Source organism: Strix uralensis, chromosome 2, assembly GCF_047716275.1.
Source record: "Strix uralensis isolate ZFMK-TIS-50842 chromosome 2, bStrUra1, whole genome shotgun sequence".
NCBI lineage: Eukaryota > Metazoa > Chordata > Aves > Strigiformes > Strigidae > Strix > Strix uralensis.
In genome coordinates this window covers 6,150,389-6,171,324 of record NC_133973.1, presented here as the reverse complement: position 1 = coordinate 6,171,324, position 20,936 = coordinate 6,150,389, and the positions used below count along the sequence as shown (strand labels likewise).

The following is a 20,936-nucleotide window of genomic DNA, read 5'->3' as shown; positions in this document are numbered from 1 at the left end:
TTGTTACCATTTCACAGAAAGAGCCCACAGAAAAAAGGACTGTCACAGCAAAACTTGTGTAGACCTTTGCTTTAAGCTGTTCTGGCAACTTTCTTAAGGATGGAGTCTCAGAACTTTCTTGAATGGTGGCATCTGTCAGGTCTTGTGCCTCTCATGCTTTGGTCTCAGAAGCGGCCAGCAGGCCTTGAGGGAAGATACTTGACACATGCTCAATAAAGCCACTACCTGAAGTTTAATATAAGGCTCAAGCTAAGGGTGAAAGGGGAAAGGCAGGGGGACTAAAAAACCCCAAAACAGTAGCTGTTCAATTATGCTCTCTGCACAAGGAATAAGGTGAGGAAGTAATTGTGTGTGGAATTTACTAGCCTACAGCACAAGATGAAGGATCTGGATCTTATTTTGCCAAAAGCAAGTGCAGAACACTCAGTCATCACTGCAAGCAGATGGGAGAGGAACCACTTCAAATGGTGACCTCCCACGTGTTGCACTGGTTCGTCTGCCGTGCCACAGTGGCTACTGGCACGTGGCTTTGCAGCCATCCCCTTCCTGATCAGGAACAGACAGGCAAGCCTGTAACATGTGAATTTCACAGAATCATTTAGGTTGGAAAAAGACCTTGAAGCTCCTCCAGTCCAACCATTAACCTCACACTGACCGTTCCCAACTCCACCAGATCCCTCAGCGCTGGGTCAACCCGACTCTTCAACCCCTCCAGGGATGGGGACTCCCCCCCTGCCCTGGGCAGCCCATTCCAACGCCCAACAACCCCTTCTGGAAAGAAATACTTCCTAAGAGCCAGTCTGACCCTGCCCTGGCGCAGCTTGAGGCCATTCCCTCTTGTCCTGGCGCTTGTTACTTGGTTCAAGAGACTCATCCCCAGCTCTCTGCACCCTCCTTTCAGGGAGTTGTAGAGGGCGATGAGATCTCCCCTCAGCCTCCTCTTCTCCAGACTAAACCCCCCCAGTTCCCTCAGCCCCTCCTCATAAGACATGTGCTCCAGACTCCTTTTTTTTTTTTTTTTTTTTGTATCACAGCTCACTGCCTTCCTCTTGCTACCAGCCCCATGTACTGTTCACACTGCTGTTTAAGCTGCAAAATAATGTCCATATAGTCCTGTGATTTAGTACCATGATTTGGTTTCCAAACAGTAACTTACTTCCCTTCTCTTCTTGGAGGAAGGAAATGCTTTAAAAACATCATTTTAATAATTTCAGTTGGGTTAAGAAGACTGTCCCTTGTGGCAACTGTACAGTTTTGCACGAAGACGGTGAATGATCCGCATAATGCCTGGCTCTGGCTCATACACCGAGGATCTACGTTCTGCCTCATTTCCCCAATATAGCAAGAAAGCCCTAATACTAAAATAGATATGGTGTTATTTAAACTGTATTTTAACAGCTTTATTTAGCAGATACTACCACATGAAATACACACCTGTGTATGCCCCAGGCCCAAAGCAACCTCTATCATGTAGGAAGTATTGAACATCTCTCTTCCAAAACACAGCACAGTGTCGCTGGTGGCAACGGTCCAGAATGACCAGTCAGGAATTCCACGAGTCGCAGCAGCTTCTTCAATGCACCCTTCACCCTGCACTCACAGGCTTGTCCTCCCATGGGAAAGGAGTCAAAAAACCTCCCAATCCCAGTAGGTATTTCCGTAATTCCTATCCCACTGGGAGAGCTGTTAAGCAGTAGCTACCACTTGGCAGTGACTAGATGTTCTCCTAATCCTCTCGCTGTTCAGATAGCTTAAGGTGCCTTGTTCCACCTCCTCCACATTCAGGCACAGCAGGCTTGGCCGAGGTCCCACTTGCGACACAAACTCCACTTCACCGCATCGAAAGTTTCTCAGCTGCAGTGGAACTGAAAGGGAAAGACACAACTTGGAACAACTCAGTACAAGGCTCCTGCTCCGTTCTAGCCCACAGCTGTCGAAGTTGCTGGGGGAGGGAAGGCCTTGCAGCAGCTGCTTGGCATCTACTAAACCCCAAAGGACAGTGTGATTCATGGATCCAGGATGTAAGCAGATGAATGCATTTGGCCAGAATCCCTCCAACTTGGAGGAAACAGACATTCTACACTGTGAAATGCTGTGAACTATGCACTGCTTGCACAGCTGATGCACCCAGCTTTGTATCTTCGATCAGCAACCTGGCCTTACAGACAGGGTTACATGATAGCTGAAAAATAATGTCTCCATGGCAGAGCATCCTCCGGTGAGCTTAGCAAATCCACCCCTGCAGCATCTGGACTCACACGCAAGTGCTAGTGTTAGCGCAAGCAGCTAAGAAAATTCTTCCCTAACACAGCAGCTGCACAGCTGCAGCAGCAGGAGCTCAGACATCAGCAACCATGAATTCAAAACTCTTTAGCGCTTTATATTCTGCGGCCACGGGGATGATTTCCAGGCCCAGTCTTGACTCTACCTGCTGTCCTGACTAAAGTTAAAGCCCACTTGATTTGAGAGGTCTGCGCAATAAATAACTCTGGCTGGCCAGAATCCCACCCCCATCCAAGAACTGGGAACCTTGCTCTAAAACAGCTCTATGCTTCTGTGTAAAGTAGAAAAATTCATATACAATACTGTTGTAGATAGTGACTTTTATAATATTATTTCTGTATTTGTGTAACCATGGTTCTGCTAAGACACACCTTAGCTCTCTCGTACAGAATTCAAAACTCCATGGAAATCCTCCAAAGATCTTGCTTTGTGGGCAGTGAAAGCAGCTTTCCTTCCCCAGCCTGATGAGATGGTTCCTCCCTTCCTTCCCACACTAAATATTACAAAAGCCAACAGTGCCTGCTTACCAGGCTGCAGGATCTTGGAGGGCTTCCTGTTTAGGCTGAAATCCAGCAGGATAGGGCGACAGATGAGAGGACTCCTGCACAGGTTCCTTAGATAGCAAGCAATGAGATCCTCAGGTTCCTCTACACACTGAGGAAGGAAAGGTGTGTTGCCAGGCAGGGAGTCACTGGAACACCCAGAGCCAAGGGAAATCCAGTCCAGCTGAGCCTCCAGCCCAGCACGCTGCAGTCGCTGCCGCAACAACCACTCACCCCTGTGCCAGTAGCTTCCCCGTGCTGAATGGTCACTCTGCCCCTGCTCTGCACACAGTTCTGCAGAGCTTCCCACTCGAGCAGGCTCAGGCCCAGCATTGCTCCCACGTGCTGGTTCTTGCACAGCACCAAAGCTTCACCCGTTCCGTCCTCCACCAGCACCCTGTGGAAAGAGCAGGCAGACCAAGATGCAGAGAGAGGTCAGGACCATGCCTGGCTCCCTCACAGGGCTCGTGACCCAGACAGTGGATCTCGGTAAAGAGAAAGGGAGGTTTTGTAGAATCACAGAACCGTCTAGGTTGGAAAAGACCTTGAAGATCATCCAGTCCAACCATTAACCTCACACTGACCGTTCTCAACTCCACCAGATCCCTCAGCGCTGGGTCAACCCGACTCTTCAACCCCTCCAGGGATGGGGACTCCCCCGCTGCCCTGGGCAGCCCATTCCAACGCCCAACAACCCCTTCTGCAAAGAAATACTTCCTAAGAGCCAGTCTGACCCTGCCCTGGTGCAGCTTGAGGCCATTCCCTCTTGTCCTATTGCTTGTTTCTTGGTTCAAGAGACTCATCCCCCCCTCCCTGCACCCTCCTTTCAGGGTGCTGTAGAGGGCAATGAGGTCTCCCCTCAGCCTCCTCTTCTCCAGACTAAACCCCCCCAGTTCCCTCAGCCACTCCCCATCAGACCTGTGCTCCAGACCCTGCACCAGCTTCGTTGCCCTTCTCTGGACACACTCGAGTCATTCAATGGCCTTTTTGGAGTGAGGGGCCCAAAACTGAACCCAGTCATTGAGGTGCAGCCTCACCAGTGCTGAGTCCAGGGGTAAAATCCCTTCCCTGTCCCTGCTGGCCACGCTATTGCTGATACAAGCCAGGATGCCATTGGCCTTCTTGGCCACCTGGGCACACTGCTGGCTCCTGTTCAGTTTGTTCACGTCTGGGAAGACATGACAGTTCTAACTTCTGTCTTTGCTATTCTGTTCATGTCCCATCCTTGATGGGATTTTTCCCCTCCCCTCTGTGGCGTAATTTGTTCCCTCCTACCCACCAACTCCCACACCCAATCCCTCCGGCGCTTACCATGCACTAGCTTGCCTCACGCCTGTGTGTGATGGACATGGTGGACTGTGTCGGGTGCACCTCCCCTGAAGGAAGAGTAAAGCTACAGCTAAGTATGGGCAGGTGTAAGAGAAGGGGAAGGGCCACTGCTTCTTTTAACCCTCCCCTAATTAAATATGCAAAGGATTAAAGAACTTCACTGCATTTGCAATGACCGTCTTGGGAAAAGGTATGGGGAGAAAAAACACCCGCTGCAAGGTGCTGAACCCCAACAGCAGTGAACATGGGAAAAGCAGAGCATTAACAGAGTAGGAGTCTCCCCTTCAATGTCCTCACTTCACCCCCAGTCCCAGCTGCCAGCCTGCCTGGTATCAGACACATACATCTAATCAGTTGTCACTCTGGTCCCTTTCTATCATCCAAGTCCTTTTCAGACACTGGAAAAAGAGATTTCGGAATTGGCGTAGCAACTCTTATTTTTTCTACATGGTAGCAAAGGATGTGTCAGAGTAGAAAATCTTCAAGGCTTCTCACAAATTCTCTCTGCGAGAGCTTGAATACCTCTTTGAAGATGCTGCTGCAAAGCGAGCAAACCCACTGCAGGGACAGAGTCCGTACACAGGACAAGTGGCATAAAATCCGTGCCTGGGGCAGGTTTTGCAGGTGAGGTTGCAGGCTGGATAGAAACACTAGTGAGGGGGATGAGGCTTCTCCTGCAGGACTAGAAGAAACAGGAACGCGAGAAGCTTGGAACAAGAAACCTTTCTCGGGACGCTGTTAAGGTGAGAACAGACCCTGAGCTCACCTGGAAGGAAAAGGTAGGTGCGAAGCTGGCAGAGATATGATGCTCACACAGCTGGAGGCAATGTATGTGCAATAAACATTATGGAATCTGCAATATGAGAGAGTAGATGTCAGAAACAGCTCGTAGAAACCAAACCGCAGAGTTTTCTTGGGATGGCTGGGCTGATCTTCATCTGTAACATGGCAGGAAAATAATTTATAGTAAGGGATTGGGAGACGCAAATGTATGGACAAGGGATGAGGAAAGGCCACATGAGAAGAGAGATTAAGAGACAGTTTCAAAGACAGTAAGAGAGGTCAGAGCTGCAGCCTAGATCAGGGCTCTAAAGACAGGGGTACCTTGAGATTTTGCGTTCCAAGTTCTGGAAGAGGATCTTGGCTCCAGGTAGCAAACCCCAGAGATGCTGCAGGTAGGTGGCAGCAATGTAAATGTCCATCACAACACTGGAGTCTGGAGCAGCCGAGACGCTGAGCTTGAGGCTGTGATCAGCAGCTAGCAGACTCCCTGAGGAGGCACACAACCACACGCACCGTCAGCTCACACATAGGTAGCACAGTCTGTCACTGAGCTAGAGGTGTTTTCCCTCCCATCACTATCACTAGTGGCTATCACTCTTCCACCTCACACATTTTCCAGGTACACTGTTCCCATTCCCATCCCCAACACGCATGCAGCGAACAGTTTCCCAGCCCTCTGACGTGCAATGGGATGCCACATCCTGGCACGCTTGCACTATTCTCAGATACAGGAGCACAATTAGCCAAGTGACCTGTCCCTCTGAAACAGAAAGAAGCAAGAATCAATCTGTTGTTACCTTACAGGCCGTCACAATCTCACCTTTCTGCTTTCGAAGGCCGACAGTCACGGATGGCTTCTCATTCTTGGGAGAGGCACACAAGGTCCTCTCCACTATCTCACCAGAGAAAGAAACAAGGGAACCTGTGAAACTGAGAGCAGACCAGGATTTCTGTCTGGGCTGAAGACAAAGGCAGCAGAAGAAGGCCTGACTTCAAGGCCACCACAAAGGACAGGGTGGAGTGCTGTTGCCTGAGCCTGGTTTCAGGGGATCCTGCCCTTGACTACCTGAGCTACTGGACCAAGGGCAGCTTGCTGCAGCCTACCCCACCTAGCGACAACAGGCCCCTTTAACTCACTTTCTGCTTCTTCAGGCTCAGCAGCGAAGAAGAAAAAGGGAAAAGCATTATAGCCTTCCTATCTGCTTAACTCCTAATTGTTTTTCTTAATTAGAGAAAAAAGCCAAGCAAAGAAAAACTCAGTTTACCATAAGGCACTGGTGAAGATTTCAGTGTGCACACATATCACCCCAGATTAATGTGATTTGAACAGAAAAGCTTCTAACCCTAATATTTGTCTATGCTAAAACAACCAAAAAACAAAAACCATCACATATTTAGCCTCATTTTCCCTGCTGCGCCTGTTTCCACTTCTGAGAGGAATTTAGCAGAGGCCTTTGGGACCTAGTCCACACCAGCAGCAGCTCAAACTTCTGGACACCATTTTGCAGTCTTGTCACCTGCTATCCCTTTAGTTTTGATAAATGGGATGGGGACAGTCTGGACTACTTGCACACAGGAAGATTTCCAAACCATATTCCTAGGGTGGATAATTCATCACTGTTTAATGTAGTACTGTCTCCAATAACGAGGAATACAGACACATTCCCCAAAGACATAGCCACAGGTAATTTGGGGCAGACCAACATACCTGTTGTGAAGTATTTCTGGAATGGAGGAAATTCTCTGGTCCATGCCTGTCAGCACCGACCTCGCTGCCAGCTAGAAGTGGGGGAGACACAGCCTGAGATGGATTGCAGTTTATAGGTGTCCCCAGCCAGAGCAGTAAAGGCAAGCTCTGCGTGCTTAGAGCTACGTCAAACAACTGACACTTCCTCCCCAGATTAATTCTGAGGCAGGAAAATGTGAAGCCCAGCAGCAGCCTCCGATGGAGCTTGGAGCAGAACAGTCTCATAAACAAGACATTCCGTATCGACAATTTTCTGGCTAGCTCTGGAGAGCTCTACAAGTTGCCCATGAAAGCCCAAGCAATAAGGCACCGCATACCTGGCGCTCCGTCAGAGAGGAGATCCATGTCTCATGCTGTAAGTGCCAGGTATCTTGGACAGGCAGGCACAGTGGGCAGGATGACCTGCTCAGGAACTTTGCTGGCACAGGTGGAAAACAGAGCTTGTCAAACACTTCCAAGTCCTGAGAGAAGAGCGATAAGGCAAGAAAAAAGACTATTAAAGGAAGGAGATGAAAGCTATATGGGAAAAAAGGGCCACTGAAGGATGATGGTTTAAAGAAAAAAAAATTTAAAAATCCACTGAAGTCAGAGCTCTGAGAATTTTAAACAAACACAGAACTGAAGCAGTTCCTTGGCAAGATGGACGGGAATTCCAAGCCTCGAAAAGAGTTTAGTCACCCTCTGACTCCTCGACTCCCACGTGGCAGTTCAGAAAAAGTCTCCAAGAGGAAACAGCAAGACAACCTCTCTCTTACCGAGCAGCAGGGCACAATGAAGCGATACAGCCCATCCAGGTGCAGAAATGGAAACCATCGTAGAGACTTTCCCATAAAGAGCAGCAGTACCTGGCGGGGGAGGGGAGGGAAGAGAGAGAAAAGGTGATGAGAAATGTTAGGAAAAAGGTAGGAAATTGATAATACAGGAAGGAGAGAGCAAGCCCAGCAGAGGATATCTTGATTGAGAAGTAAGGTTAGCACCATCAAGGGTATGAGAAGGTAGATGCATTTACAGAAATGTGACAGAGAGGAAATGCAACTCCCGTGGGGTGGCACAAGAAAGTTGCCTGCATAAACATATATCTGTATCCAACACAAAAATCATTTTCCCATTGATTAGGAATCTACATAATTATTTGAGAAGCCAGCTCCCAGCCTCAACAAATCACACCCCAAAACTGCCTCCTGCCTCACTTCTTGCCGTGTCAGGTCCTCTTCTCCATCGCAGCCAGTCTCCTCCAGCTCTGGTAGATTCCCAGTTTCTCTGGCGTGGCTCCAGAGCTGAGGTCTGCCCAGCCACAACACCGTGGATTGGAAACTGCACTGCAGCTCCCATCCTTCTCCATCTTCTTCTCTGTGTAGTTGATAATTGCGTAACATAAGACCCTCTTTCTGGGTAACCACGAATAGGCGAGATACACAGCTGGTTCTTCCAGCGCTTCTCTGGTCTCCCTGACAGTTCTCATCTCGGTGAGTATCTGGCTTAGGATCCTCCAATTTCAGCATTTTTGCCTTTGGGGTGTCCAGCTCAGATGTTAAGCTGCCATCAGCCTTCCTCCTCAAAGAAGAGCTGTTTCCACTCCTAAGGGCTTTCTGGATTTGTCCTTCAGCAGCATGGAGAACCTGAACATCCTCAAAGCAGAACTGCACGTAGACACTGAAACAACAAAAGGTAGCTGTGAAATTCTGGGTGTATTCTGAACAAAATGGAGACAGTGGGTTTGTTGCTGATAAAGATGACCTTTTCTGCCAACAGCAAAGGACAGATACTATGCTGATAAGCAGCTTTACCATCGTCCAAAATAGCTGTAAAACTGGAGAGTGATGATTTGACTTGTGCACTGAATAAAGGGACTCACCTGGGTTTTTTTTCCCTCACATGCTCCAGATTTGCCAGGTGCTCCCAGGAGGGAAAATCAGTCTGAAGGAATCTCTCCACTACAAGCTGATAGTTTTCCACCTGCAAGAGCGATCCTGCAAACACATCAGAGCAAGGAGCTGAGTTAATAAAAAGAGAACACAAAACCAGTCAGCTCAATTTCCTCATTTTAAAGTCACGAGGCCAGGCAATGACAGCTCAGCATCTCCATACCAAGTCTCCTCTTCCTTGTTCAGGAGCTGGATGGCAGAACAGCAAAAGCTCAGCACTCTCAAATTCAGCTCAGTGAGACATACCTATGAGAGCTGTACAGGCAAAGGGGCTACCATCCTTATGGGATATCACGCAAGGAAGGGCGCTGCTCTTGTCCTGCAGCTGGAGGGAACTGCTCCTGGAGGAGACTCTCAGCACACCCAGTAGTATCTGCAACAGCAAGGAAGCTGCAAAGAGCATCAAACACTTCCCATCTTTGAAGGCCATAAATCAAAGTGTGCGTAGAGCAGCCCGAAATCAGCCTGTGTTCAACACACCACAGATGAGAAAAGCAGTGTCATTGCCTAACAGGAGGGACAGGTGGGCATCAAACAGTGCCGGAAGGCATGGGGGGAACTGGGAACTCTCAAGACACAGACAGGAATGGGAACAAGGCACTTACCAGGCGGGGCTGGAAACTTCCTGCTGAGAGTGTGCAGTAGGACCAGGCCAGTCTGCGATTCAGCTCCTGGGTGCCCATGTGCTGTGCCTCCAAGGGGGAGAGCAGCTGGGATGGACTGAAGCCTTCCCAGCTCTTCTCTTCTGCCACACGGCAAACTACAGACAGAGATGGGGCCTGGCATGGGGGGTTCAGGCTCAGATACTAAGAAAAAAGAAAGAAAGAATGAACCAGTGGAGTTTCTTCCCATCAGACGAACAAGAAACACCTCACAGAGCATTTACTCACCTTCTGCAGGGGACAGTGATGTATTTTTTCCAGGATTTCATTATAGATATCTCTTGCTTCCACTCTATCTGGCACCACGGCTTGCAGAAGAGGGACAAGGAACTTCTCAGCAGCTCCAGGGTTTCGGTGAGTAGAGCTAAGCAACAGTCGATGGCGCCCAAAGAAACAGGAAAACCTGAAAAAAATTACGACAGAAGCATTAGCAGTCCTTGCTTTTTAGTGAGTTTTGCAAGTAAGACAGGGATTCTCTCTGCTTGTTATGAGTGAATGTGCTGTGTAGAAGAACTAAGGAGAGCACAAAAAGAACATGAAGTGATTACTAGAAAGGAACATTTGAGAGCGATGCAGATCTATGTCAGGCAAGCAGACAACGAACAGGAAAATATACAGAAATGGACAGACTGGCAAAGTCTCAAAACTCAAGTGGACAAAAAAACCCAAACCATCCAAACATAATGTCCCTCTAAGTCACACATGCATTTTGTCTAAGCTTGATATAATTATTCATATTAGGTGTACTTGGGTCTCTTTTACAGGATGCAAAAAATCACCAGACAAAACAACCACCGACTGCTCTTGTTCCAGTATTTTCCTTGCATTGCATTCCTTTCAGAAGTTTAACTCGCTGCTTTTGAATGCCTGGAAGTGATCACACTGCCAGTCAAAATACGACTTAATAAGAAAGTGAACTCAAATGAAAAGAGATAGCAACTAACTCACTGGAACAATTTTCAAACAGTAGCAGGACTTAGCAATCACATTTAAAGAAAGTGAAAGAGCTAAGAAAAATTGAAACTTATAGCTAGCATCATTCCCAGGGCAAAACTGAAATTGTTTTATTGAAAAGCATGGTAAAAATTCCACAGTGCCAGTAAAGCACAGGAAGACTGAGCATTCCGTAAACTGCTACTTTACCGCCTGAGATTAAATATATACATTTTAGTTTTTAAAGTCCAAGGCAGCAGTTACAGTGATCAACCATAATTATTCCAGAACAAACACAAATATTTTCACTAACAGAACCCAGAAGTAAACCCAGAAACTGGCCCACAGCTGTTATGTGAACAGAATGCAGCCATCAGGGAGAGCAAGAAGCCATCTGGAAGACCCAGAGATAAGCACGTGTGGGAAAATCTGCTAAGACAGAGGCTCTCAAATGCATGCGCACACTCAGAATATCTCAAAGTGATATGCTGAGCAGCTGCTGCTGCTCCTGTGAGCAGCCAGGACAAAAGAGCCTTTATCTCAGTCGCGATTTTGTAATTTTTGTATCAGAAATAGCATGGCCAGCAGGGACAGGGAAGGGATCTTACCCCTGGACTCGGCACTGGTGAGGCCGCACCTCGATTACTGTGTTCAGTTTTGGGCCCCTCACTACAAAAAGGACATTGAATGACTCGAGCGTGTCCAGAGAAGGGCAACGAAGCTGGTGCAGGGTCTGGAGCACAGGTCTGATGGGGAGCGGCTGAGGGAACTGGGGGGGTTTAGTCTGGAGAAGAGGAGGCTGAGGGGAGACCTCATGGCCCTCTACAACTCCCTGAAAGGAGGGTGCAGAGAGGTGGGGATGAGTCTCTTGAACCAAGTAACAAGCGCCAGGACAAGAGGGAATGGCCTCAAGCTGCACCAGGGCAGGGTCAGACTGGCTCTTAGGAAGTATTTCTTTCCAGAAGGGGTTGCTGGGTGTTGGAATGGGCTGCCCAGGGCAGGGGTGGAGTCCCCATCCCTGGAGGGGTTGAAGAGTCGGGTTGACTCAGCGCTGAGGGATCTGGTGGAGTTGAGAACGGTCAGTGTGAGGTTAATGGTTGGACTGGATCATCTTCAAGGTTTTTTCCAACCTAGATGATTCTGCGATTTGGTTGTAGCAGCAGTTTCCAGCTCCAGCCTCAGCGCTCACCTCAACTGGCCAAGCAAACCCCGCTGGCAGGCAGATATCCCTACAGTGCTTCCATAGTTCAGGACAAAACTTCCTAGGCAGGAGTACGTGAGCACATGCTCTGGGCTGCTGCAGCCTCCCGAGAGCTGTGGGCTTACAGCACACGCACTTGAAAAACGTACAGGATTTTCTCCTAAGAGCAACTGCAAGGTACAAGCGACTGGACATGATGTGAAATCTAGATAAATGGCTTACTTAGGCCAGTAAACCAGAAGCGATTGCTCCTGCTATTAATATCCAAGCACAGTAATTTTGTGAACCCTTGGTCCAGAAGACACCCAGGTAGCTTACAAAGCACATTTACACACAGCCTGACTTCAGAAGAACTGTCCTCACCTCTCCTCAAACGTCTCCAGGAGGCTCACCAGCCAGAGGTAGAGTGGCATACCAAGATTGTAGCGGAAGAGCAGCTGTAAGTAGAGATTTCCCGAAGAGGTTGGTGGCTGGTAGGGGGTACTGAGCCTTGAAAAACTCTTCAGCACAACAGTGCTGCTCAGGCAAGCACCAAGTACAATGAAAGGGAAGGATGCCAGAGGCTTCTGCAGGAGGTGGACATCGATGAGCTGAGATACACAGACACACAACTTCAGAGAAGAGAAAACTCGTCTACGACCGCTCCCCAAATCCATCACCCCATCCAAAATCCTTTGTCACTCTACTGGATTGTCTGTAAACCCAATGGGCCTGAGAAACCTAGCACTGCTTGGGAAGGAATCATATAATAATCATTTTGACTCTCATGACCAAACCTAGACAGTAAGATCCCCAATTTTGCTCCAGATACTTGCTGAAATAATTCCAATGTTCCCATAGTCTTCTGCTGACCCACACACTCACGAGCCATCCCCAGGGCCTGAGTCTTTTCCACTGAATGCTTTATGCCTCATCTCCACTTACCTCCACACATGCTCCTGGTCGGAGTCCACGTGCAAAATTCAACAACTGCTGGTAAGCAAGGCACAAGCAGACTTTGTTATCCAGTAAAAAGAGACCAGCTTGGCCATTGAGTATTTTGGTGACAGTTCCCTAAATAGAAAGCAAACAGGAAGTTATAGGAGTGTAGAGAGTCCCAGAACAGAGACTCCTAGGCCTGAGCAATAAAGAAATAAATTCATGATGAAAATAAGACCTTGCAGGCCAGGAGTGGAAACCCTAGAGCGCAAGTGGGTGAAGGCTAACCCTACGAATCCTTACCACATAGGAGATGATCTTGGATTCTTTGGTTGATCTTGGCCTCTCCTCTTCAACTCCCAGCTCCAAGGAGCCACTGAGCTGCTCAGCAGCCTCAAGGGAAGAAGACTGAGTGGATTCTCCTTGCCAAGCACTGTCCAGTGGCTGCTCCCTCACCTGCTCTGCACAGTAGGGCAGAAGGCAGGAAGAAACACTGGTGACAAACATCCTCTGTCCAGATTTCTTCAGGCTGGACATACTCAGGCTTGTTATTGTGTACCTGTGACCCAACTGGAGGATATGATGCCATGCCAGCTGGTTGGGCTTCTAGAGTAGAGAAACCAAAAGTGACATCAGCATCTCCTGCACTGGAAAATATTCTCCCCAACCCCGATAACCCCACCCAAAAACCTCTTCCTTCAAAAGAACTGTCTCACACTCTTAGCAAAAGGGTGATATCTGCAAGATGTCTGCATGAGGGAGGAGGGCTGTATTTCTGCAGGGCACAGAACTGGACTTCTTCATACAAGCACTGTTGTAGGTTGCATGGAATCAAATTAAAAAAAAGAATCACTAGTAAAAGAAAGAATAAATCGAACCGGGAAGTCAAAGGCAAGCTTCAAAGAATTAACCAACTAGCACATACGCAGTTACAGATGGTGAAATTGTGAGCAAAATTCCAAGGACTTACCTGCACCAGCACAGGGACCCAAACAGCTGAGGTGAAGCACTTCAGAAACAGAAAGAAGAATGTCTTGTGGTGAATACAAAGGAGAGGCCCGAGTCTGACCAATTCACCTGCCAGAGCAAGCTTTGATCTTTTCTTACATGCAATCCTAGAGGGCAATTGAGGAGGCAAAGGAAATCAGAGATGAAAGAAGAACTTGAAAGTATCTCAAAAGCAAAATAAACAAATATGCAGCATGCACCTTCTGGAAGTAAAGGATCCAACAAGGTAACATGGACCATCTCTCCAAGAGGTTTTCAGAACAATTTTTGGCTACAGAATTCTTACTTTAACTTTTATATACGAAATCCCTTTGACATTTTAAAAAACCTTAATATTTGAACACAGCAGGGTTGTGTTGAACAAATTCCTATGTTCCAAGAAAACAGCCAGATTACAAAAAGCTTTTCCACAAACAGGAAGCTAATTATAGGTCAAAAGCAAAAAAGTCACAAGCAATTCTTAGCAGAAAGCAGAATTCAGCTTTATAGACTCATGGAATGTGACACTGTGGAAGCTCTATAAACAAAAGAGGCCTGAAAGTAACAATGAGTCTTCCTAACAAACTTGGCACAGGGTGAAAGAGCAGCAAAACTGAAAGCAGAGAGGAGAGAGAGGTGACATTTCTTTAGTCATTTCTGTCTGTCACTTCAAACTTTAATTTCAAAAAATGAAAAAAAAAATTCATTTCAAACAAACAAATGTTTGTCATTTCATTTGTCATTTTCATTTTCAACTTCTACTGGACTGGAATATAACCATCCCAGTCACTCTAAACAAACCCATTCTTGATGCTAAAACATATAAACATTATCCAACTTTATGACTCCTTTTAAAAGAAATACCAGGATGTCCACACACATTAGTACCAGCACTTTATTGGTAAGATTTTTAAAGAAGGAACATGGAAAATTGGTCAGATATCAGGCAATAGCAGAGGAGCTTTATGTTAAAAACCTGAGGGTGTACACTGAAATATGGAAATAGTTTTCTTGTTTAGAAAGGTCTGTTGAGCTAAATAAAACACGCTTAAAGTAAGTTTCTTACAAGCAGATAAACACGATTAGAACAAAATAAAAGAAGAAACTAAAGCAGACTGACATTTTATTGTTATTATAGAGAGTATAGAGAGAATTCTCTACTCAAGAAGATAAAACATGACCTAGCACAACCTGAAATTATCAACTTCAGTAAGATTTGGAATTCCATTGGCTACATTTTCACATAATGTAAGTATTATTTTCACTAAAGACAACAGTTACTTTTATCAGCTGGTATTTAACTGGCACCTTATCTCAGCAATCTGATAAGAACTTCACTGGTGGTGTCTATCAATTTCATATTAGAATCTATAATTATTGTCAATAGTACTTTTGGTTCACTGTAAATTAAAAAAAAAAGAGTTGTGCTAATCAGAAGAGTGAATTTTAACTTCAGTGAAAGCTGAATCATCACTTTGTTCTCACGTCTGTTCTATAGTATCAAAATATATCAGGAAATAATTAAAATTTGTCTCATTTTGTCCAAATACAGAATAAAAACTTCCAGTAAAGTCCTGGGAAACAGCTGATTAATGAAAAGTAGCTTTATTGTCTAACTTCTACTTCCACCTCTCACCATATTGCTTCTACCTCAGGCAGACACAGAATTTGGCTCTTCCTAAGCCAAGTGCTCTTCACAGCATCTGCCACACCAGAGCAACTGCGCTACGACGGAGCGGAGCACGCTAGGTGTTTACCTGGAGGTGAGCAGTGGCTCGGGGGATGCCAGGTAGGTGACTGGAATGCTGTCACACACTTCCTTTGGGAGATTTACTGGCACTGGATCCGCCAGGATTTCCACGTACCCTGCTGCGCTCCGATCCGTCTGTGGTATATACGACCAGCTTGGGAAGAGGAACAGTGACTCCAGCCACTCAAGTTCAAAATGCAGGAGCTAAGACAAAAGATAATGAGATAAAAGCTTGGGATGAGTTATGGTACGTTTTCTCAGCTTTACTTACAATGTTTGTTACTAATTTGCCCTTGCATGCACACCACAAACTCTTGTTCTACTGCTGGGCCTCATTACTAAATGAGAGCACTGTTGTCTGCCTGCTCTCTGCCCACTGGAGAGCTTCTGTCCTTACAGATGCAAATCTGGATTTGCTGAGCTCTACAGCTAGCTGTTCCTGGGTTACAGTCACACCCTCCCGGCAAGGTGATAATTAATTCACTGCAAGGCTTGGTTATTTTCAGACTATTTTTCTAAAAGTCTCACCTGCTTTCTTTTCCCCTGTGTTTTCAGTTAGAAGTTCACAGCGACATAACTTTTTTTGTCTTCAACTCCTCGAAAAGCCCAACCTCAATGCTCTTTCATCACCACTCTAGGGGTTACCATAGACTCCCCTTGTAATGAACTTCAACTCTCATGCAAGCTGTTATTTCCTGAAAGTATGTCATCAGTGCATCACTGAACACCCAGTACAACTCTCCAGAAAGTTATTTCTGCTCCACTAGTTGGAATTCAACAAATAGAGGGTAGTGCTATGACCTTCAGTTCTCCCAGGCCACCTCGTACTGCTGAGAATTTAACAGAACTGCACATTAGGCTGTCTCTTTTTTCCAGGCCAGCACATTCAATATTTGTTCTCCTAGCGATGACAGATTTGACACATTCTATCCTCTCCCCAGGATCTGAGCTTGCTCTTTTCCTGCCTGTTACACAGATGTGTTATTTCCCTCACTTCAGACTTTGGCAGATCATCTGAAGGCCCTGGTGATCTGTGGCACTGCCCTAGAAGTAGGAATAAAGACAGAATCCCTCAGACTGAGAACATACCTCACAAGGAATTATCCCAGTATTGTCTTTCACGTATAGGCAACCATCTACCAACTTCGCATTGCCCTCTTGCCTTCCATCTGTTAAATAGCCAACCAAGATCAGGTAAGTCCTTGGTAAAGGACTCTGCATAGGTAAAAAACCTTGTCCTTGATGAGCCCATTCTTTGAATTCATTAGTGCTCCAGGTCAGGTGGCTGCAGCACGGCATGCACTGCTGACGCTGTAGGTCAGAGATGGAGATGAAACTGGAATGAAAATAAAAGCAAGACTATAGAAAAAACCTGGTCTGCAAAGTTTGGAAATTACAGCGATTGCTGCAGTAGACAAAGCTTGACTAAGTCAGAAGAGCCTTAGCTATTGGCACGGTCTGATGCTACCACATGGGAAGAAATCAACCCATTCACTGGCATTTATCAAGGATCTCTCTCAGCTCAGTCAACATGTTCCGCTTGAACATCCTCTCTGAAAAGAGACACCCTTTGCTACTATGGTCACCTGAGCAGGCATGTGGAAGACTTGAAAACAAAAAAATAAAACTGAGAGCTGATAAAATGGAACATGTTTTCAAGTACATGTAGGGGGAGGCGAGAGGGAGAACAGTTATTAGTTCAGACATTTTTGGCTTGAATGGGAGACTCTGTGAGAAAACCCCAACAACTGCTCAACACAGTTTACATATCAGTAACAAACACAGGTAAATACAGACTAATTCCATCATCTGGTGCTAAAATCACTGAACTGTAGTAAAAGCAAGGCTGAACAACTTCTAGATGAAGATCGTGATAGTTTTGGAACAAACTCTCTCCTGTGGATAGCGTACACAATACAAAGCTGAGAGACACCAAGCCAGATTATTAGACTAGGCCTTCACTAGCCAAGCTAGCCCTGAGTCTTTCCACCTACCCTCCTGGCTTTGGGGAGAGGGGGGAGAAGGAGATGTAACATCCAATCAACCAGATGTGAAGCCATCCGCAGTTCAGCATCTGTCTGGCTGCAGTACCAAATATGGGAGAACTAGGCAGCATCCGCAGTAGATTCTAAGCCTTTTCAGTGTTTATATGATCATGGCAGCATTCATCGTTGTTGTTTACATCCTGGCTCTCTATGCTAGAGAATTAACAAAAGTCCTCTCTCCATGTTAACATCAACACTGAAAGAACGAATACAAACTGGTCTCCAGCTAGTGATTTGCTACTTGTTTCCAGCAAGGTTCACTGACAATTTTAGGTTGTGAAACTGGAGCTCTATTCACAACACCCACTTGCTCAGTAGCAGGATATAATCAAATTCAGAGAGTATGAATTTGAAGAGTTTCATTGGATTAGTCAAGTATCAAAGGTTCAAAGCCAGAAACCAGTCTAGACGAGTGATGGGTCTGCATCAGCAATAAATAGTATTTATATATGAAAAAAGAAAGAGATAAATTTATGCAGATACTTGTGTATTTGGCAGGAATCTGAACAGGAGAAAGATTAGCTGAAAAGGACATAAACAAACTGCTCCACCCTGAGAGACAGAGCAGCACTGGGAATAATACTGATATCTATGATCTACAAGGAGAACACAGTGCTGCTCATGTTTTCATCACATGTGCTGACTGTTTTTTGTGAGAAACCAAAACTACAGCAGTACACTGGGTCCTGGTTATCACATACAGAGAACTAACTGAACCCTCTTCTGGACTCTCTTCTGGTGCTCCAGAGCTTGATGGTCAGCTGTGGATGTAGTACACTGCTCACAAACAGACCACTGGCCTCATACAAGACAAGTATCAACCACCTTAAACTCTTCTCTACGAATTCCCCTGAATAAAAACCAACCTCTGGATAAATATAAAGTACAGTAGAATATAGTCTACAGAAAAAATATGTAGATGAGATCAGTTTAGCTGGTGTGAAGGCCCTACCACCTATATTTATAAGCTATTATTATAAAATTATTTAGTCCTTAATCAAATCCAGTTGACCTTTGTCCCCAAGCCAGCTGTGCCAGGGGTTTTAATAGCCATTCTCCCACCATACGTTGGAGCAAGAAAGAAATAGATTGGATAGATTTGGTGAGTTAAACCTTCCAATCTGGATCTCTCTCTGCAAGTTGCATGTTTTTCATGATGGTAACCACCCAAAAGCCTTTGACCATCTAAAATACGGGCCAGACTACCCTAGATTCCCGCTTTGTGAGAGCACACCCTTGAAGGCTGACCTCTGCTGCCCAACGGCTTCGCAGACCATGCCCAGCACCAGCCTCCTGAGCCAACTAACAGGCTCCCGCCGGGAAGCCGCCATGCAAACACCATGCAGCACAGCAGCTCGTTCTCAGCGAGATGCCCTACTTTGGTTACACGCTCTGCCTACCGCAGACTAGCGGATACGGTGCTTAATCATACCGCAAGAGCGATCGGGGACGCATCGGAGCCAAGAGAACGCATGTGGTTACCCCATCCTCGACAACATCCCTCCCACACCCAGCATCCGGGGCTGCCATCGCACAGCAACGACTGGCGCTCGCCTGGCGCCGGCGGCAGCTGCTGTTGCTGCTCCTGCAGCCGCGGTGCTGAGCTCCCGGGAGGGCCGTGCCGAGCTCCCGGGAGGGCCCCGCCGGCTCCGCTCCACCGGCCGGTGGCTGCGGCCGGGCCCTGCGCCGGGGGTGGTGGTGGGGCCTTTCTCCGCAACGTGCTGCGCATGCGCGAGGGATGAGCGCGGGCACCGGGCCCGGAGAGAACCCCCCCTTCCCGCCCCGCTCCGACCCTTCACCCCTCTCCGCCCCTCCTCTCGGTCACCTGTAGCCGAGCGGCAGATCCCCGCCGCTCGCGCTTCGCAGGCACCGCAGTACCGCCTCCAGCGGCGGCGGCTCCGGCCCGTCAGGCCCCTCGCAGGCAGGGAGCGCTCGGCGAGCAAAGTCCCGAGCGGCCTGCAGCCAGCGCTGCTCCTAGAGAGAGCAGAGAAACGAGGCTTCAGCGCCGTGCGGCGGGGAAGGCGCCCGGAGCCCCCGCCCCGGGTCCCTCACCGCCGCGCTGGGCTGCGCCATGACAGCGCCCGGCCGGGCCGCACGGCTCACGGCGTTGCCACGGCGACGCGGCGGCGGGAAACGCGCAGAGCCCGCCGGGAGGGGCCGCCGAGACGCGAGCCCGTCACTCTCCGACTCCTCCCTCCCCTCCGGCCAATCGCCGCCCCCGCTCGGCGCTTCCCCCCGCCCCCCCGGCGGCGCGCTGTCCCGCGGCGGCCGCCCCTGAGGTAAAAACTCTCGGAGCGGAGGCAGGAGGTGTTCCGCTCACCGGGACCGCCGAGAAACGGGAACCCGGGAGTAGAGCGGCCGCGCTGACAGACAAGCTGAAATCTTGGAGCGCAGGAGCTGGGCTCGGTCCCCTGGGTGGTACATAGCCACGGAGCCCCGGGAACCACGGAAGGCCTGGCAGGTCGCGGGGAGGCGGCGGCGGTGAGGGGGAGGGTGGCGTGGGCTTGCCAGTTCTGGCGAAGGCTGGGAAGTGGAAGCTGATGCGTTTGACATTAATGTGTCAAGTGTGTGGCAGAAAGAGTCGAAAGGGAGGGTTTATGGGGACTTCTCTGACACTTGTGTGGTTCTAGAGAAATGCTGTTTCTATTTTTTGGAAGGCCAAAGCATGAAGATTGAAGGGTATGCCTCATCCACTCATCTGTGATAAATCTGAAACAATCCATTAAAAAAGTGATTCACTCCTCCATAGAATGTACTCATCGGTTCATAAGAATTCTTCCTTTAGGGGCTAATTTTGTATTGGCCTTGTTCAAGGCAAGGAAATGAACTAGACAAAACTTGGTAAATCTCTTTCATGTCTCTCCCCAGAGGTGGCTGCACCCTGATAACAGGTTATTCTGCTATTTCCTTCCCTCCTGGAACCTGCTGCTGGAAAGTCAGAGCCGTTCCAAGCCCAAAGTACGGAAGAGAGCTGTGTAGCTGCACGGCGCTTGTTATTTTGTCCCTGTGCACGCACCACTGGTGGCTTCCATACAGCACATAAGTGACTCGGGAGCAGGCACAGTCCGCAGAGGTGTTTGCCTTTATCTGCAGCAATTCCGGCAGTGCAGAGTGCGTTGTACAGGTGTTTTGGACTTACACACATGAAATGGGCATACTCGTCCAAAACAGTGCTTAGCAGCTGAGCTGTTGGCTGTAGTACAGAGAGAATTGTGGAAAATGGTGGGGAGTGTTTCCTGTTGCAAACTGACAGCTGGAAGATAGGTGCTGGGGCTGCTCCACGGGCCCTCCTGTTCGTGATGCCAGGCTCTTGTGGTAACTAACAACCAATTCCTGTCGACCTGAGCAGCTGAGACCAGGTAACAACACATGCAGCTCATTATCTTGAGTGGAAGCAGTTCTGAAACTAACGGGCAACAAATTAAGGGGAGTTTGTTATCGTTTAGCCACTTATTCCTTACTGTATATTTATTTTTTCTAAACGCTATCGTTATGAGCATGTGAAGCAGAGCTCATGCAGAATGTGACATACGCTCCACTTATCTTTGCAGTGTCAGTGCCGCTGGTTTGTTGGAGTGTGCAAGAAAATGTGTGTTTTAAATGAAAAAGTACAGGATGGGTATATATACTCTAAATATGCTACTTTTGGCTGCTAAGCACCTATCTTTAAAATTATTTTGGTGCTGACAAGGCAGTTAAGACGCAGAGTTACTGTCTTACAACCACACGGTTAAGTTTCCCGTGAACTTACCATCAAAAGTACGGCCGAAAGGCGAAACCCTCATGTGTCAGGAAGTTTTAAGATGACAGTGACCATCCTTTGACTCCTCT

General features: G+C 47.7%; 1 protein-coding gene across 7 annotated transcripts; it reads right to left on the bottom strand.

The window, feature by feature from the left end:
* Nucleotides 1-1,385: 1,385 nt before the first annotated feature.
* CTC1 (CST telomere replication complex component 1) lies at nucleotides 1,386-20,922 on the bottom strand. 7 transcript variants are annotated; one of them, XM_074853470.1, is made up of 24 exons: nucleotides 19,158-19,223; nucleotides 18,931-19,079; nucleotides 16,150-16,396; nucleotides 15,068-15,264; nucleotides 13,294-13,438; nucleotides 12,627-12,929; nucleotides 12,330-12,458; nucleotides 11,769-11,995; nucleotides 9,500-9,674; nucleotides 9,215-9,415; nucleotides 8,856-8,982; nucleotides 8,540-8,654; nucleotides 7,875-8,337; nucleotides 7,440-7,529; nucleotides 7,002-7,145; nucleotides 6,646-6,716; nucleotides 5,758-5,867; nucleotides 5,259-5,424; nucleotides 4,921-5,007; nucleotides 4,677-4,836; nucleotides 4,137-4,201; nucleotides 3,060-3,222; nucleotides 2,811-2,937; nucleotides 1,386-1,865 (listed from the first exon to the last, which is right to left on the bottom strand). In XM_074853470.1, exons 1-24 carry the CDS (start codon nucleotides 19,176-19,178, stop codon nucleotides 1,687-1,689), a joined length of 3,861 nt encoding a protein of 1,286 aa, XP_074709571.1. In that variant the 5' UTR covers nucleotides 19,179-19,223; the 3' UTR covers nucleotides 1,386-1,686. The 7 variants fall into 7 exon arrangements, with proteins under 7 accessions (XP_074709571.1, XP_074709600.1, XP_074709582.1 ...); XM_074853499.1 differs by lacking the exons at nucleotides 18,931-19,079; nucleotides 19,158-19,223 and adding an exon at nucleotides 20,857-20,922; XM_074853481.1 differs by lacking the exons at nucleotides 18,931-19,079; nucleotides 19,158-19,223 and adding an exon at nucleotides 18,538-18,821.
* Nucleotides 20,923-20,936: the final 14 nt, after the last annotated feature.